Here is a 19,606-nt window from a genome sequence, read left to right as displayed (position 1 = left end):
GTGAACCCTTTTACTTTCCACGGTTTTGCAAAACAATTTCACACAGGTCAACTTATGAATGGTCGAAGCATCTACGAAATCAAAATCGTAGTCATTTCTCATTTGTACCATAGTCATTAAACTGGTTTGTTAGAGATCGTATTAAATTTATTTAAATTTTTTACAACAACAAAATTGCAGTATGACAAATTATTACTCTTTCCGTTTCTCTGAGATATATATGTTTGTATTGGACACGGATACTAAAAAATATGTATAAGTAATATAAAGTAGTGTAAAAGTAATGTAAAGTAAAAGAAAAAGTAGGTAAAGCGGTGGGATCTATTAATATTTAAGTGATAGATTTGGAAAAGTAGATAAAGATAGTGGGTGGGTGGGATTTTTATATTATAAAATTTTACTATTTTAAGAAAGTTTTGAAATGTATAGAATTGAATGGGAAAAAAAGGGTATATAAATCAAAGGGAAGGAGTAAGTATACTTTTTCCGTAACTTATGAGTTTGGCTGAGTTTAAAAGAAGTGACTTATTGCTTAAAGTAAAGAAGTTGATTAGAAGTGAGAAGTTGGTTTGGAATTATAAGCTATTATAAGTGTTTGGATACCGTGACTTATAAGTTTTTTAAATGTTTGGATAACTTAACTTCTAAGTTGGTATAATTTCGTAATTTTATAATATAATAATTTGTTTCTTTTAAAAATATATTATAATAATATAAGACCTTTTATTATTAATACATGAAATATTTTACAATTACAAAATTTTAAACTCTGCATTAAAAGAAAAAATTAATAACTAAATAATATTATAGTAAATCTACTCGAGTCATCAATTAATTAGTTTTTGTGTGATATTTTCTCTGATATATGGTCACAGACTCATAGTGTGCAGGTTCATTTACTGCAGATTGAAAAGAAGCAAGAAGCCGAGGCTCATAAAAAGCTACGTTCCGTAGCTTTTTTAGTGAGCTTTTTTCACGAGAATAGTACTTCAGCTAATTTGCCAAACATGCATCAAACAGTACAAGTGGGCTTATTGCACTTTTAAGCCCGTAAATTGAATACATTAACAATCGGTTGTCGTACTGAGAATTATATGAGATTCCGTACTTATCATTACGAAAAAGCTAAGACTGCATCCGTAGTTCAATAAACAGTTCACTTATAATTTTAAAATAATAATCAAAATTTATTAATAGTTCGTCTTTTTTTATATATCAGTGGCATCAAAATAGTGATATTTGATGATGTCGTAATATATGTTGAATGTACTTTTATAGTTTCACTTTTTTTTAATACTTAGAAGTCGTTTTCTGTATTACAAAGAAGCTAGAGTTGAGTCTCGGGAAAAAAAACTAAAATTTCCTAACTTTTTTCTGGACTTCTTTTCGTTTCCTAACATTTGTCAAACGGACTGGTAAAAAGTAGAAGTGGGCTTTCAGGCTTTTAAGCCCATAAACGATACTCCCAAATACCACTTAGCTTGAACATATATTGACAAGACTTGTTAAGCTTTGCATCAGTTGTGTCGCCATGCGCTGACTTTTATGGTTTTGCAACTTTTAAAACTCTTGAAGGCTTTTTTTTTAATACTTAGAAGTCTTTTTTGTTACAAAGAAGCAGAATTTGAGTCTCGAAAAAAGTTAGGTTTTTCAGCTTTTTTTTGGGCTTCTTTTCGTTTAATTAAGAGAAAATAGATTTTTTTGTCACCGAACTTATTATGTTTTTAGAAACTTGCAACTCAACTAATTTTTTTTTTCTTTTTAGTCACTGATGTTAGGTTCAGAATTTTTTTTTTCCACTAAACTTAGGCTCGGATTTGATTATTATCATTATATTAATTATTTGTAGTATTATTAAAATATAGTGATAACCTGTAATATTTTGATGATTTGATATATGTTTATCTTTACATATAGTACTTTTATGTATCCAAGATCGTTTATCTTCGGTGATAAGAGTTAAACACGCATTTTACGATTTCTAAAAGTGTACTCTCATAAATTATTTTATTTTTATTCCGAATAAAAATTTAGTGTTTGAATTTTTATACGCAAAAAGAAAATCTCATAAATCATTGAAGATTAAGTTTTCCTCTATATTTATTTATCTTTCTCTTGAAAATTATAATAAGATAAAGTTATTAAAAATTATGAGGATAAATTTAAGAGAGATTTTAGGCTGAACTAGGTGATTGAAACTTTAATAGTGAAAGATGATGCATCGTATCACTCAATTAGACTTTATTTTATCGTGGAGAACATAAATTATTTGAAGTCATTGATTTCATACTGATGATTTAATGAATTTCTAGAATTCTAATTACGATTTTTCCTGATTTTAATATTATATTACCTCATTTTATGTTATTATTGCTATATACAAAGATATAAACATACATCATATTATCAAAAAATTATATACTATCACTATGTATTAATGATGCTACAAAAAATTATCATAATGCTAATAATCATATTCGAACCTAAGTTAGTGACTAAAAATAAATCCAAACCTAACATCAGTGACTAAAAGGAAAAAAAATTTAGTTGAGTGGCAAGTTTCTAAAAACATAATAAGTTCGGTGACAAAAAAATCTATTTTCCCTTTAATTAAGTACTTCCTAACATTTGTCAAAGGGACCGGTAAAAAACAGAAGTGGGCTTTCAGAGTTTTAAGCCCATAAGCAATACTCCTAAACACCCACTTAGCTTGAACATATATTGACACGACTTGTTAAGCTTTGCATCAGTTGCAGAATTTGTGTAGCCATGCGCAACTTTTATGGTTTTGCAACTTATAAAACTCTTGAAGGCTTTATAGTTTATAGAGCTCATGAAATTTATAAGATTTTGCAGTTTATGATACATGTAATGTAAGATTTTGAGGTGTGTAAGACTATATGGAATTTGTACAATTTTTTAACTCGTAAGATTTTATATAGAGTTTGTAGGGTTTCACATCTTATAAAACTTGCAAGACAAATTTTATAATGTTCTAAGTTGTAGGGTCTTAGTGTTCGTAAGGCTTGTATGAATTTGTAGCATGTCCGTAATATATTGTAGGGCTTGTAGAGGCTCGCAATTTACAGGAATTGTATGAATTTACAGCTTTTGCAAGACTCCGCATGACTTATATGACTTCACAATTTGCAAAAATTTACAACTTGTGAGTATAGCAGGTTTGTAACTTATAGGCTTTGTAATGTGCGTTGCGAGAATCAACTTCAAAGTCCATGAAATAAAAAAAATTTGGAAGGGTAAGTACAATCAGTGTGAATAAATATCCAGTAATCGGAAAATATACTGCAAGTATACAATTTTGTTTATTTTTAGAATCAGAAAGTAGAAAGAACATAGATGTAACGTCCCTATATGATTAACTAGGTAAGAAACCCGCGCTTCGCGCGGTCAGTAAAAACATTACACCGTAAAATATCTAGAAACGTTGAGAGCACATTATCAAGGCAAATAAGCTGTTAGTTTATAAAACTTTAATATGCCCTGAAGCTAAAGGATTCCAGGAATTATGCAGCCAAACAGTAAGCGAATGAGTACTACATCCAGAATCACTTGGCGAAAAAAAAGAGAGACAAATCTGGCCGGTAAATGAAATAGGCTTTCTTGAAATTCCTTCACCGATTACATTCAAAAAATCCTGCAAATGAAAGGAAATCTAGTTTCTGGTCTAAAGCTTAAAATTCCCTGCTCGAATAACACACCCAGCAAAATTCTATACCAAACTTTACAACCCAAAGTACCACTACCAACCCAAATTTAAGAAACTTAAGTCTGCAGCAATGGAGATGCAAGATAAGCCGACATGTATTTGAGTTTAACGAAAAGCTATTCTGCTGGTTCTATAATGATTCTCATGGACATTTAATATCATCTACACATCCAAATGAGACAAAAAAGTATATATCCACGAATGTGCCAAATCAGCGAAACAATCCTGCAGCCAAAGGTCGTGCTAATGACCGAAGGCTAGCCTTTCTGTTGGCAGCTGAAGGACTGTCATCTTTATTTGGACTCACTTCCATTACTTTTCTCCGTTTATTCATCTGTGAATCCTCACTAAGTGACCCAGCGATGGCTGCCGACAATGATTTTCTCCTTGCATCAGGACATGTTCTCAACAATCTCTGTGCTTCTGAACTTTCAAGCTCATTTTGCGATTGCTTTCTTGCAGAGACCTGGTTTACTAACTACTGATGATCTGTATTCTCGTACAACTTCACATCTGAATGTTCAACAAAAAGTCACGATGTAAGCTTATTAACCTCGCATAACATACACTACAACATATTATAAAACACAATGTAAATGCATAATACCTGCTGACTCATCTCTGTTTATATCCTTTTTTTTTTTTGCTAAATATCTCTGTTTATATCTGCGGAGAAGATCTTGGTGGTGTTTGAGGGTTATCATCATTGCTTCTGATATCATCTGGATTTGAGCTGTGTTGTTGAAGAACTGAGGGTGAAATTGCTCTCATCCCATCACAGTTATCCTTCAAGGATATAATTATTCTAGACGGTAATGTAGTGGTCACTTCAGGTGTAACAGTTCTGTCCTCAATTGCATCAACCGAGTTATCAGGGGGAGAAGTTGCCCCAAGTGGCCCCAAGCGGCCTGAGTGTGTATATATATGTATATGATCAGAGCTTTGATGCGGAGAGGTAAATCTAAAGAAGAGACAACAAAAAAGAGACAAAAAACTCCACCTAAAGTAGTCATTTCAATGCCTTCTTATTCCCCACTTCAAAAAATGATAACACTGACCCCCTAAAAAACTCAAGACCAATCAACATTATAAATTCCCTCATTTTAAAATAATATATGCAAACTTCATGACAAAGATCGAAGTCAAACACAAATAATTGTACAGGGGATTAGCATCAGAACCATTAACTTTAACCTGAATCACCAACACATCAATAAAAAATGATGGAGTTAAATACTGTAACAAAGCAAATATTATGTATGTTTAGGAAGATTGCTAATGTATGAAAAAATATTGCAGATGCTCTAATTAAAAAAATAGCTACTTAAATTCATACCTTGTCGAATACGTGATATTCAGCTTTGAATGTAATGCAAGCAAACTCTACGATTTCTTCATTAGTTCCCAGCTCCTGTGATCCAAACTGGTTGCAAGGAAATGCAAGAATATCTAGACTTGGATTATTGGAACATGTTCAGAGTTGAGTTCAATTGTGATGGCTTAAAACTTGTCAATGTCAATTACAAACCAGATAGAAACAGAGGCAAGTAAATAACCTTGATCCTTATATTTTTCATACACGTTTGCCAGCTGTGTAGTTTGAATTGGTTAAGCCACTGCAACAAATAACAAAAGGATCAACACATTAACACTTTTTGTTATATACAGAACAACGTCTAGATGTCGTGCTTAACAGAAAGTTGCCATCTGATAAATCGATCAGAAGTGAAATCATGCCCCAAGAACAACTCCTAAGCAAATCAAATAAGCCACAAAGACTACTGACCAGAAGATGGGAAAGCGCCACACCACCCTCCTGAGAATCATAGCAGAGTAGTAATGTAGAGGAATCACGCGAAACTCCTCAGCTCTCAAATCAAAACAACACAAAATCACATTTTATAATCACATTTGCTAAAAATAAAATCACAAACCTTGGAACCAAGAAAATGAGAAGCTGCAAAAACGCTAAACATTATAAAAACTAACCTTAAGCAACCACATCACACAGCAGCACCCAGTAGTTTGAAGGACACAAAAAAGACCCATAAGAACACAAAAAAGACTCACAATCTAGAGACACCAAGAAACTCAAAAATCAAAAACACCCATCAAAGAATCAACAAATTAATAAACAACCAACTCAAAAAACTGATCAAAATCACAAATTTAACCCAGATAAATCAATATATACAACATATAGATATAGATACATATAAGCAATTGGAAAGGAGAGAGCTTGAGAATCACCTCTGCAAAATGGAACGATGAATCAAAAACTGCAAACTCGCATCCTAAGCACCCAGTCCTCCGCGCCACCATCTATATCAGAAAGATGAGAGTACTCCGTACCTAGTCCCGAAATAAACAACAGGTGTGAAAAGATTGTACAGGGAAGACCGTTTATAAGAAAATCTCCGAGGAGGCACAGAGACTTCAGTTACCCGGTTCGTAACTGAAGTGCCTGTCTTGGTCCCATACAGAACAAAACTGCTGGGCAAGGGGAGGGGCACAAAGGGTTGATCATGAATTAAACCTGAATATAAAAGAAATAGCGAACAGCGCAGAAAGCAGAGATTTTGATTTAAGAACGCAAGAAGCGCCACGTAAGCCGCCCGAGTGATAGCTTGATACATTGGCGTCGGTAACGGTGCTAATGTCAAATTCCAATTAGAAACTATAATATATAATCCAGATGGTTATCATGTTCTGACAATGGATTCTTAAATACCAGTATATTAAGAAGAACGGGAACATCTAACTAATTGAGATAGATCAAAATAAGTGGATGAAGGTGTGCTACAGGATATTTTTAATGAACGAGCCCGGGAGCTGATAAGAAAAATCCTTCACCCGATGAGAAATAGACAAGATTCATGGTTTTGATTGTTGCATGAGAATGGGGAATTCACAGTTAAAAGTTGTTATAGAAAGAGCTTATTGCAATTCGCACCCCTAGATTTCGGCCCAAAAACACTTTAGTATGCAAATTTTAGATAATTGCACTTCGCCACCCACAGCCCACAGGTATTTTGTGCGCGGCAATTTCCACCCTTGCCGTCAACATCCGTTAATTAATTATGTTTAACGTTAGTTAAGTTAGTTTGGGCCAGGGTAAAATTGGAAAATCCACATAAATTAGACTGATCAACAACTATCTTAGAAATTGAAGATGAAATCAACAAACAGAACCCATGGCAACAACTAGCAGGCCGACTCAGCTTCGGTTAAGAAACAAACTATAGATTCATCCTAACAAAACTTAAACCAACGCAAAGCAATAGCACAATATCAGTTTTACAAGAGATTTGAGACCATGATTTATTGTTATGTGAAAATTCCGTTAACCTTTGATAAACTTTAGAGAATTATTGTTTGCAACCCATATTATTCTGTCTTCCTTGTCTTGCAGGACCACCTCGTTGACAATTTGCTTGAGATATTCTAGCTGACTGATTTCTTCACGAGAAGACAAAGAACTAACATCTATTATTTCTTCCCAGGAAGAACAGTTGACTATTTGGGAGACAGATAGTGATGGATCTCTAACTCGCGTAAATAACAAATTCAACCGCTCTTTAAGAACACCCTGTCGATGCCAGTTATCAAGCCGAAATTCTATTGTTACACCATTACCTAATTCCTACTTGATATTTTGCCAGGAACAGCAGCTACTAAAACATGCGTCAGAAATCATGATCACACTCTTAATAATTGGAGAGGCATTAATTTTTAATTTATTTTTCCAAGCCTCGCGCAAAGTGTTGAGACAGTCAGCCCCATATTTTCCTACCAGAATTTTCCTCCATAAACCATTTTTCTCTTTGTAGAATCTCCACCACCATTTTGCCAATAATGCCTCATTTTTAGTATCTAAATATCCTATTACTAAACCCCCTTCCTTCTTAGGTTGACAGATAGTGGACCATCCAATCAAATGCATCCTCCTGCAGTGATTATCTCGCTCATCTAAATCTTTCCAGAAAAAACCTCTCCTTATTTTGTCTATTGCACCATTGATTTCTTTGGAGGTTTTGAAGAAACTAAACCAATATATTGGCAAATTGTTCAGTGTTGATTTAATCAACGTAGCTCGGCCTGCCTTATTAAGAATATGACTCTTCCAAGAGCTTAACCTGGTCTTGACCTTAGTTAGGATAGGTTTCCAAAAGGTCCGTCTTTTCGGAGAAACTCCCACTTGGAAGCCAACATATGGGAATGGCCATGAACCACTTTGACAACCTAAAATCTGCGCACATTGGTTTACCAAGTCTGAGCCTGGTTCATGTGCATAGAGTACGCTTTTTCTAAAATTAATTTCTAGGCCTGATAATATTTGAAACAGGAGTAATATTAACTTCACACCTTGGCAATCCAAAACTGAGTTCTCGAAAAAAAGAATTGTATCATCTGCATACTGGACATGCGAGATAGGAGGACTACTTCCCAAAATCAGCCCCTTAAAAAAACCAAGCTCCATTGCTTTGTCTAATAGTAGATGAAGAAGTTCTGCTACCAAATTAAAGAGCATAGGTGACATAGGGTCACCCTGTCGTAACCCTCTAGACATTCCGAATTCGCGTGTTGGGCTACCATTAACTAAAATTGACATCCGAGTACTTTCCAAAATTATTTTGATCCATTGAATCCACTTATTTCCAAATCCGAATGCATTAAGGACATTGAAGAGAAAATTCCAGTTAACCGAATCATATGCTTTCTCGAAATCCAATTTCAAAATGAAGCCTTTGACTCGTTTCGATTGCAGACTATGCACCACTTCCTGAGTAACTAGGAAACTGTCTGTGATATTACGGCATTCAAACTTGTGGAGAAGGGTACTTTTCAAGAAGAAGGAATCACCCATCTCCTTTCTGCAGTATGTTCTGATGATACAGATCGTGATATCCCTGGAACCCGCAGGCTTCAAGATAATTTGTCAGATCTTCATGCACAAGTTGCTGCAAACCAGAGAGGAATTTTCCTTATTAAAGAGCTTATTGAGCAATATGGTTTGGATGTTGTCCAGGCTTACATGACTTACGTGCAGGCTAATGCAGAACACGCGGTGAGAGAAATGCTCAAATCAGTGGCTGCTAAAGTTATTCAGGGGTCAACAATTACAAAGGGAGATTGTTTAACTATCGAAGAAGAAGATTACATGGATGATGGTTCTGTTATACACTTAAAACTGTCTATTGATCCACATAAAGGAGAAGCATATTTTGATTTTTCAGGAACAAGCCCTGAGGTTTATGGGAACTGGATAGCACCTAAAGCAGTCACATCTGCTGCTGTCATATACTGCCTGCGTTGTTTGGTGGATGTTGATATCCCTCTTAATCAAGGTTGCCTGGCTCCTGTTAAAATTTTTATACCCGACGGCTCATTTCTTTCACCAAGTGACAAGGCTGCTGTTGTCCGCGTTACAATTTCACGGAATGCACAGTATCAGTTTTATAAGAGATTATTGTCTGAGTTCTTTTAGAGTTTGAAACTATTATTGACATTGTAGTAGTCCTATTCCGATACTACAATATAAGCCTGGTCTTCTGTCCCAGACTTCAACCTGAATTTTAAATAGCGAAAATAACTTGTTGATTTCTTTGGACCCGCATTGCGGTGGATTTGAAAACTGTACTCAGATTGTGATAAAATTGGTTTTGACAGTATTTTGAAATTGAAAACGAAAGAGTTTCCAGAAAAGTTTTGAGAGAGATGATCTTATGGCGCAAGGGACTAATTAATTGTCCAGCCAGACAGGCTAGCAAAGATATTTTGTTTTGATTGGATGAATGCATAAGAGGCCGTGGCGGTGGTCCAACAAAGGGCTAGGTATTATATGAACTATATATATAATGCCAGATTTGTCAAAGGCCAATGTGTTGCCTTCTATTCGGTACCTATTGTTTGGATCTGCTTCTACGAAGCATGATTCGGTGCTATCACAGGATGTCCTAATCAGCTGTGTTAGTGCGCCGTCAGTTGAGGATTCCAATCCAAAAACTGGTCCATTATTGTTTAAGCTTATAATAGCTTTTGATTACTGTCAAATATATCTTGTGAATTTTCAAGCATACTGATTTATATGCTTGATAAACTTTTGAGTTCCAAAAGTTTGCTTTATTTCAAATGCTCTGATTAAATTTAAAGGAATTGATATCTTGTGGCTCTTGCCTTTCATATTATCTTGATGAGCATTTTCGCTCACTCTTGCTATTATTTCTAACCCTTTCAGCTAGGGATTAAGATGGTCGCCTATATAAGCTGCGCGTAAGATTGATTTAGGCAAGATTGCCAGGGAGGTGTCTACAAGAGTAGTTCTGGTTAGAATTGATTTATTTCAATTCAGTTAGTAATAGATTTATTTATTCAGTTAGTAATTGATTTAGGCAAGATTGCCAGGGAGGTGTCTACAAGAGTAGCACAATAAAACTCGACGTAACTAGTATCACGAATTCAACAAGACAAGGCAAACCGATTCAGCCACTCAGAACAACCCAGGCGTGACTCGGCGCGAAAACAACAAAGAACCCAACAGAAAAACGAACCCAAACTCGATTTATAGACTCAACAACAGAACTCTAAAGAGAACAACGGATTACGAAAGCTAGCGACTCAATAGCCTATGAACTTAACAGACTCTGCAATGGTGACTCGATAAAACTCGGTAACAGCACGACAGAATCACACAAATAGATTAAACAACAAACCCTGACCCAGTGGCCCAGTGACTCATCGCGACTCAGTACAAAATCAGTGACGCAACTCGACTGGAAACTACTCAGCTCAACAAGCAGATTCAATGAACAAACATGATCACTTCTATGGAATGAAGAGGGAAGATCTAGTTCACGAGTCGAAGGTACACCCGGAATGTATTCTACCTCATTCTCTCCTTGCTCTTTACTCGAATTCAAGAAATAGCTGACAATTGGGCTTTAAATGTCTAATTAACCCACTAACACTGGGTTAATTCTTAAATTTTTATTAAATGTCTAAATTGTCCTTGATATTTGACAGAACCGTTAAAATTAGACGGAAGGGGTGGGAATTGCCGCGCACAAAATACCAGTGGGTAGCGAAGTGCAATTATTTAAAGTTTGCATACTAAAGTGTTTTTGAGCCGAAGTCTAGGGGTGCGAATTGCAATAAGCTCTTATAGAAATATGTAAGGGGATTGTGATGTATCTAAACAAGAACTTGGAAGAAAATGTGGTATTTAAAGAACTTAATTGTCCTTGGTGTTTTACCCATGAAGGATATGTTTGCCTAGAGTATGTGGCTAGCTTATGGTATTCAAAATCTTGTAACTTTTATTCATATGATTCAGCCTATGATGATAAAATAGTGCTTAGTTCATGTACAAAGGAGCAAAATGCAATTATAAAAATCACTTTGTTCAAGTATATGGAGTAAGGAAAATATATGGGGGTGAGATCGAGTGAATGTGTTTGCGTTAAATTCATTGGCAGATTGGAAAAAGTCTCAAGATGAAGTTAGGGCAGAGTGAATATGAACTTTGGTACAAGGAATATTGAATTATTGATGGACTAACTAAAATGAATATTGATGTGGCTTTATTCACTTATTTAGATTGTTTTGGAGTATGCAGTGTGGTTCGAGATGGATATAAAAAAAATTCTCAGAGCTGGAAGTTGTCATTTTGTTGATCTGTTTCGTCCGACCAACCGAGGCTATCAGGTTGAAAGTGGAACTTTCATAGGTGAAGGATATGAATTCCAAGAACTGTATTTTCGAGGGGGATACACAAGGTCTTGCGAATGACTGCATTGGTGCTCGGGAAAACTCTTTTTTTTTTTTTTTTGTACTATTATTTCCGATTGTATTGGATATTTTAAGCAATTTGACAATGGGTTGTTTAGTTTTGTGCATTGGTGTGCAAATGAGACACGTTACTTTTTTGGTACGTTTTTCCACACTCATCTAAGGTATAATTTTATAAAATAATTTTTAAGTTTTTTTACTCTGTATAAAAGTTTGATATTTAAATTTTTATTCAAAAAAAAAATTTTAAAAAAAGTTATGGAATTGTACTTTATAAGAGTCTCAAAATGCGTGCAAACAGTGAACGTAAACTACCTAGAGGGACGGAGGGAGTAGTTTATAACTATTACAATAAATATCATAATTAGAAGTAAATTTCATAAATTTCATATATATTATCATACCTTTGTACTTAGGTGGGTAACATGAATATGTGTAAACCTCTGTAAATAATATTTTACTTCTTAAATCTATATTTAGAGATACATGTAACTAACTCACTCAATTTAAGACCGTTTTGAGTCGGTTACCAACTTGATATATTGAGCCATGACTCAATTGACTATCAACTTCTAAGAAATTTATGTTAACATATTATTTTTTGCAGTTAAGTATTTCTGAAATGTGTAATATTTTTTACAGAAATAACTACTTATTTTTTACGAAAAATAAATATATATTTTTTAAATATATATATATAATTTATTTATGAAAATATAAGCAAAACCAATGAGACCATTTTAATGTTTGAGAAATCGTAAAATTGCAACACAGAGATGAGTCACTTATGTTGCGTTTGGTTGAGGAGGAAGAAAATTCTAAACAAAATTGAGATAGCACAAAAATATTATAATAAAATTTGAGGAAAAAAAATGAATATAAGAAGCAATGATCACTCATTCCAAATTGGAAGTTTGATCTTTATTATACTCCCTCTGTCCCATTTTAATTGATGTTTAACTTTATGACACGTATGTTGAGATGTAAAGAAAAAACCTTCACTTAATAAAAAAGATTAAATTCTTATATCAAATAAAAGTTCAGATTATAAACTTTTATTTGATATCAATTTTAAAAAAATAATTATATTTATGTATGATTTTTTAAAACCTGTAAAAAAGTCAAAAGCAGTTAAAATGGGACGGAGAGAGTATGATGTAAGAAATGAAATGGATTGAGTAATAAATGGGTTGTTTGGGTTAGCTTAAAAGAAATGACTTCTTGCTTATTATAAAGAAGTGAAGCAGAAGTGAGAAGTAAATAAATTGATAAAGTGTTTGGAAAAGAAGCAGAAGCTGTGAGAGAGAAGGTAGCATTCTCAGCTTCTTAAAAGTGCATCTGCTTCCTTACACAAACGGGTCAAGAAAAGCAGAAGTCGAAAGCAGCTTCTGATTCCATAAAACAAACAGGCCCAAAATTTTTAAATACTTATATATAAAGGAATTAAAATTTTATTCCATTTCTTCCCTATTTATTCTCTCAAACCAAAAACAACGTTATTTTTTGTACATAAAAATACTTATACTTTTACTTTGAGAAAAAGAGATACTTATACTTATTCTTGAGAATATCACTTTTACAATAATTAAAAATATTCACATCGATTCGGACTACAAAGCTTTGCGCACAGACAAAACAAAGGGAAGATACATAGACCATTAATTTTCAAATAACGGCGGTTACAAATGTGGAGTCTGTTCCTCAAGTTGCCAAACAAAAGCCGACGAAAACCGGCATTGCCGGCCCCCTCTTATTCTTCACCGAGAAACATAAACAAAACAAAGCACCGCATTACTTCACTTGATCACCATGCTCTCTATTCACTCTTCTCTGTTTCATCTGTGTTTCCAACCACGATGAAGAAGAAGAACAAACTTCTCCTCTGTTTTCGACCACTCACTCACGACCCTCCCCCCAGGGATTCTGATTCGGTGCTGCTCTCGAATCATAAAAATACCGAGACTTCGAAGTTGAAATCGGACCAAGAGGCTCTCAGAGTCACGCAGCGCCGCTCTCGATCTCTAAATGCTTCTTCGCGCAACTTGTGCGGTGACTTGAAATCTGTTTTAGTCGAAGCGTCACTTCACCAGCAGGTCACATTTTTATTTCTTGACAAGTATTCTGTTTATTGTTTGTGTCGTATTTTACTAAGGATTTCGTGAGATTGTTAAGTGTGTTTTAAGTTTTTTGAAATCCAACACAACGATTTTGAAGCATTGTATTTAAATTCTAAAACATTCATATCAACTCTGCTAATTTTATCAAGAATCTGCTCAAAATCAAAATCAGATACAATTCATTAAAATTCATGGACTAAAAATAATCCATTAAAACTAAGACACTTCCTAAATTTTTAGTTTTCTACTGTAACAGAAACAACCAAGTGTTAAGGGAAATGCGGCTAGGCTGATGCTGAGATCAAAGAGTCATCATGATTCGATCAATTTAAGTAAGAGCCTAGGAAGCATAGAAGACAATTGTGTGTCGCTAAGCTCAAGTGCAATTCCTGAAACAGAACGTCGAACATCATCGCCTTTGTCTCAATCCAAGACTCTGGCTAAATCGCAGATTCATGCAGATGCCAACGCCAGGAGTTTAAATTCGGGATTATTTGTATTTCTCATGAGTCTATGGGCGACCATCTTTTGTGGCAGAATATGTGCTATACTGTTTACGTTAATATTTGTTTACTGCATGCCTCGGCGGACTTGGGGCGACCGGAGATTGAAAAGTGTTGAGAATTTGCCCGAGGAGACGGAGAAGGAATGCAAAAAGAGAGTTATAATGGAAGGGCTGCTTGAGAGGAACCATCACAGTTGCAGAGGGAAGGTTATTAGTTAATTAATTACTCAAAAAAAATTCTTTACGTGTTTGAATGAATACATATACACGTCCATCAGCTTTGCTCAGAACAAGCATTTGTGTTTTCTGTGCACCTAATAGAAATTGTGATTACTGTTTTCTGATGGTCAGTTTTATATATCATTTGAGGTACCCGAACGCTAATTTCTTAGGACTAATCTGCTCATTTCATTCTCTGCTTGCTGTTATGCTCTAATTTTTACATTCGAAATTAACAAGGATAGAGCTTCTTCAAAGTCCTGAGATCTTGTAGACTTATCAAAATTTGGGGGTCAGTAACTTATAACACATCATACATCTTGTAATTCTGTTAAGTTACAGAAAAGTACGGAGCCACTCAGACGCGAGGATACAGCTTCTTCAAAGTCTTGAGATCTTGTAGACATCAGCTAATCTACCGATTTTGGACACAGAATAACTTCAGGGTGACTCATCAGTAAAAACAGTATCATCTAAACTGTCCATCAAACTTGAGAGTTAACAGCCTTAATGATCTGGAGGCAAATTCACTTTCAAACCCCTAGAAGAATCGAACTATCTTCAATAAAACTGATCATTTTTACTTGCACCAGAATGCGACTCTGCTAGTTGTACAATGCTAGAACTCTGGTATAATTCAATTCCAATAAGCTAAAGTTATGAAGATGGCCCTTCTGGTGTTAACCATCAATAAAAGACTGTCATAATCATGTACTAATATGACATGTATCCAACTCTTTTATTCACCGCAATCAGCGCATCTGGAATCTATGCAGTATTTAAGTCTTCAACAACTTAATCAAATGCTACCCGACGCCACAGTCAATATGCACGCAAAGGTCTGCTTGTTGTAATCAAATATACAAGTGGGGGATAGCCGGAGAGCACTTATCAGTTCAGGACCTTGCATATAAACAAGCTTATTGCAGTGAAGGCAGAAAAGTATCTTATCAGAGAAAAGTATTAACATGAGTAAGGTTTAAGAAAATGAAATGATGTAATAAGTCATCCCTTGTACTTTTTTATACACATGTTATATACTACAAAAACACACCATAGAGATAGTACAATGTACCCTTGGGGCAGCAGGCTAAATGATGTTTTCAACGCCACCTTCAGACCTAGGAACTTTCTGCTTTTGGTTCGTCTGGAATTCAAGAATCTCACTACTCACTACTCATGGATGTACACATGCAGATCTGCTTCACATATACTTATAATGTCATTTAGTTTAACCAAATTCTTAGAACTTCTACCCAAATCACTATAAGCATACACCTAGTTAGCTAGTGTTGGATACTTATACTCAAACACATGCATTTTACCTATGGGAACACAATTAGTACACTGTTCAAATGCATCCTCATCCTGGAGTCTTCAGGGGAACTTGGATCTTTCTTTTAAAGTATTGCTTTTGGACAGTGGACGATGACTCGTCACTGAAGAAAACAACATCCTCTTCATTGTCAAGAAAGACTTGAAGTACTCGTGGATCTGGAGGCAAGTCTACAACTAAAACTCCTTCAAGAATTTGAACTACCTGGCCCATTGAGGGCCTAATAGTTTCATCGTCTTGGATGCACCAACACGCAACTCTACATATTCTTGTTACTTCTTCTACATCAGCAACCTGGTTTAAATTGGGATCCAATATGCCAAGAATGTCGCCTCCATTTATTATCACTTTTGCAGCGCTTGTTGGAAAGAAGTTAATTTTACCATTTGTGTGCTGCACATTTCGCCTTCCTGACACAAACTCAAACAACATCATTCCATAGCTATACACATCTGCTTTTGCTGTAACTGATGCGCCTGACAACCATTCAGGTGCAAGGTACCCTCTAGTCCCCCTCATGGTTGTCAAAACCCTACTAAAATCACGCCCAACCAGCTTTGCTAGACCAAAATCAGCAACTTTAGGACACATATGAGTATCTAGAAGAATGTTTTCAGGCTTTACATCACAATGTATGATGCAATCCCTGCAGTTCTCATGCAAATAAACCAATCCTCTCGCTGTCCCTAATGCAATCTCATACCTTGCTCTCCAGGATAATGTACTTTTGCTTTTCTCCTTGTTAAAAATATGGGAATCCAATGATCCATTGGATGCATACTCGTACACCAGCAATTTCTTGTTACCTTCAGAACAGAAACCTAGAAGATGCACAAGATTTACATGTTGAATGAAACCAATCGTGCTGATTTCATTGCGGAATTGCTTCTCTCCTTGCCTGATGCCCTCTAGCTTCTTCACTGCTATGACTGTTGAATCAGGTAATGTTCCCTTGAAAACTGATCCGAAACTTCCCCTGCCCAGCATTTCAGAGAAATTCTTTGTTGCAGTTTGCAAGTCCTTAAAACCAAATGCCACCACTGTGCCTTCTACAGGTTTAGCAGCTTCAGTGGCTCTCCTTAATTTCCGCTTCTTAATTGCAATCAAAATAAGGCTTACCATGACAATTACAACTGCAATCGACCCTCCAATAGCGCCAGGGATAATCCCCTTGTTATTTTTAGAGAGCTTGGATGCATGGAGCCGAATGTAGATGACTTTTCCATTAATGTCATCTCCAGCCAACTGTTGCATATTAAAGAGGTCCCCTCTCCAAGTGGAACAGGCATCAGCGTAGTAAGCATATGCAGTGCAAGAAATTCTGCTCAAGCAAATGGATTTACAGTCTGTAGCATTCACAGCTGAGACAAGTTGTGGATTATCAGGCAATTTCATATAAGGATATTCACCAAAAATATCCGCTTTCAAATTGCCAGTGTTTGCCTCACCATGCTCTAATTTAGTAATTCTCTCACAACCACCAGAATATTCTCTCAAACTCCAGCTTTTCTCAAATCTGCCCTTGAAGCCAGGCAAGCAGTCACACACAGGAAACACCATGGCATTGCAAACACCATATGCTCCACAATAAGCATTAACTTCGCACTGTGTTTTTGGTTCAGACCAAATCAAAAACCACTTCTGTACATTATCCAACCATGTGAGTTGCTTTATCTGCCCAGTATAATCCATAATAAATCTAGCAATATATGGTGAAGTATTTATTAGAGAGTATGTGAAATAGACCTCAGTCTCAGTAGTTGTGTAGTTAAAATTAAACAGAAACTTTTTCCCCATTTCAGGAACATTACTAAATATCTGCCCTTTCCAAGCTCCACTAGCCCATATCTGCTGGGACCTGTTCCACCTGATTATATACTGATTTCCAATTGGATCCAGTTCCAAAGTGTACATTCCAGGAGTTGGATCTTCTGGATTCTTCCATGAAGTAAGAATCTGCTTCCTGTTTGTACGTTTATTGTATCCAATCTTACTACCAGGCAACCATGTATCAGATGGCCAGTCCCAACTCTGCCATAGTGTTCTCTTCGATCCATTTCTCAACACTAAGTTTCCTTCATCAAGAAGTACTGCTTCTACATCGTAGGCCTTAAAATTTGTATCTGTGGACCAAACTTCAGTTTCCTTCTCATCCAAAAGCACCAAGTTACCATCCACAACTTTCAGCTCTGAAGAGTACTTATCCATGACGGGCCTCTCTCGGTTAGCGACCCATACAACAGTTTTATCAGAAACCTTCTTGAACCATATACCAACATAGTACTTGGATGAGTTACCTGCCTGGAAGAAACCAAGTTCAAAATTTCCCCCTGAAGACACAATGGTCTGGTTGCCAGAGATAGCCTGATTAGTTACTATGCTGTCCGCTCCAAAGGTGAGGTGAAAGCTCATCAAGAAACATAACAGAAGCAATACTGGCACAAAACAAGAACTATTTTTAGCACTCATAGCTTGCTAAGATGTGTGCATTGAATTTCTAAATGTTTCTGTTAGGAAATTTAGTTCAAGTAGAGCAACATAAATGATTGACCTGCGTCGGTGACAACTGAGAAAAATCAGTTAACCATGTCAAGGGTAACCTGCTGGCAATAATAAATGTACAGCATAACAGCTCGACTTGCAGTTGTGTAATGTTGCAGATGTAGATACACATCAGTACATCACTCTTAAATTAAAAGACTATTACATTAAATTAAGCTTCATGGCAAGTTTTAACTTTGAAAATGACTAAACAACAATATTTTGCTGCTGCTTTTCAATAATTGATCAACAAATATTAATATTTCCGATATTTTTTATCTATCCCTATTAAAGCCTTCTTGTCCATATTTCAATATAAAAAATATTTGGGTTGCAGGGGGTCGAATTCGAGTCTCCCGTGTGTCTTGCTCTGATAACATGTTAAGTGACTAGTACTTCCCAAAACATCACAGTGTTTGATGAAGAAGTTATCAGGATCATATTATATTCTAACGGTCTTATCATGAATTTTGCAGAGGTGCCAACATTGCATAGAAGTGTGAAAAGATACGACTTTAAATTTATCAATTATCGATCAAATACTGTCTGAATGTATACTACTTTTATAAATTGTTCGGATATGAGTCGAATGCATGTAGCTATTTGTAATTTTGTACAGATAGTTATATTCATTTTAAACCCGAGTCTAGGATTCTTGTTCAGCCTAAACAGAAAATACAAATCAAAGACAAATAACATTTCTTTATTGGGGGATCTGTTTGTTATGGCATTCGCATTTCCATTACTTATCAAACTGCTTACTTTTTATCAGGGGTACCTCATGTCTGGAAGCATTCTTCTTCATCCAGCTAATTTGATGTTGCTTGTTTGTGCAGCCATCTGCCATCGTCACTTCACTGTTATAAATAACTTACTAGTGAGTTGTATAGATTATCTTTGCTCAAAACATGGTAATATCCGATCAGATATCTTCGACCATGATCAACACCATTCACGAAAAAGCTACCTACGAGGTGAACCGAAAAATCTGTATGTTTATTTTATTGTTGCTCAAAGATCAAAAATATCATCTGACTAAATATTATTAGATCATAACTCACACTAATATTTCGCATATTGTACCGTGTATATCAATACTAAGGTACTGTTTGGGGGTACTGTTTGGGGTTGTTATTGCAGAAGCTTTTGGCTGCAAAGCTGCTTTTAGAAAAAGCAGGTGTCCATGCTTTTGGAAAAAGCTGCTTTCAGCTTTTGCAGGAAGCTGTTACAAATATCAAACCTCACAACAAAAATTATTTTTTTATATTATAACTTAAAATAAAATTACCAAACAGTTATCAGATTTCTATAACAACACTTTTTTTACCAGCACTTTTTATGACCGTATAATAATTTTTAACAGCATTACCAAA

The 19,606-nt window shown here is 35.4% G+C and overlaps 1 protein-coding gene and 1 long non-coding RNA gene across 3 annotated transcripts; one reads left to right on the top strand and one right to left on the bottom strand.

The window, feature by feature from the left end:
• Positions 1–13,135: 13,135 nt before the first annotated feature.
• LOC108212200 (uncharacterized) lies at positions 13,136–14,548 on the top strand. Its single transcript, XR_010289532.1, has 2 exons — positions 13,136–13,608; positions 13,889–14,548. It is a non-coding gene; the product is annotated as an uncharacterized LOC108212200 (long non-coding RNA).
• LOC108211786 (G-type lectin S-receptor-like serine/threonine-protein kinase At2g19130) lies at positions 14,375–18,383 on the bottom strand. Of its 2 annotated transcripts, XM_064088579.1 has the most exons (2): positions 18,244–18,383; positions 14,375–18,127 (listed from the first exon to the last, which is right to left on the bottom strand). In XM_064088579.1, exon 2 carries the CDS (start codon positions 18,102–18,104, stop codon positions 15,720–15,722), a length of 2,385 nt encoding a protein of 794 aa, XP_063944649.1. In that variant the 5' UTR covers positions 18,105–18,127; positions 18,244–18,383; the 3' UTR covers positions 14,375–15,719. The 2 variants fall into 2 exon arrangements, with proteins under 2 accessions (XP_063944649.1, XP_017238960.1); XM_017383471.2 differs by having other exon boundaries at positions 14,375–18,351.
• Between the last annotated feature and the right edge of the window lie 1,223 nt (positions 18,384–19,606).

This window comes from Daucus carota, chromosome 3, assembly GCF_001625215.2.
Source record: "Daucus carota subsp. sativus chromosome 3, DH1 v3.0, whole genome shotgun sequence".
Taxonomy (NCBI): domain Eukaryota; kingdom Viridiplantae; phylum Streptophyta; class Magnoliopsida; order Apiales; family Apiaceae; genus Daucus; species Daucus carota.
This window is presented reverse-complemented; position numbering and strand designations above follow the sequence as displayed.

What these genes read in the sequence shown, in the direction of transcription:
- LOC108211786 (XM_017383471.2), bottom strand. Translation starts at nt 18,161, where the DNA reads ATGAGTGCTAAAAATAGTTCTTGTTTTGTGCCAGTATTGCTTCTGTTA.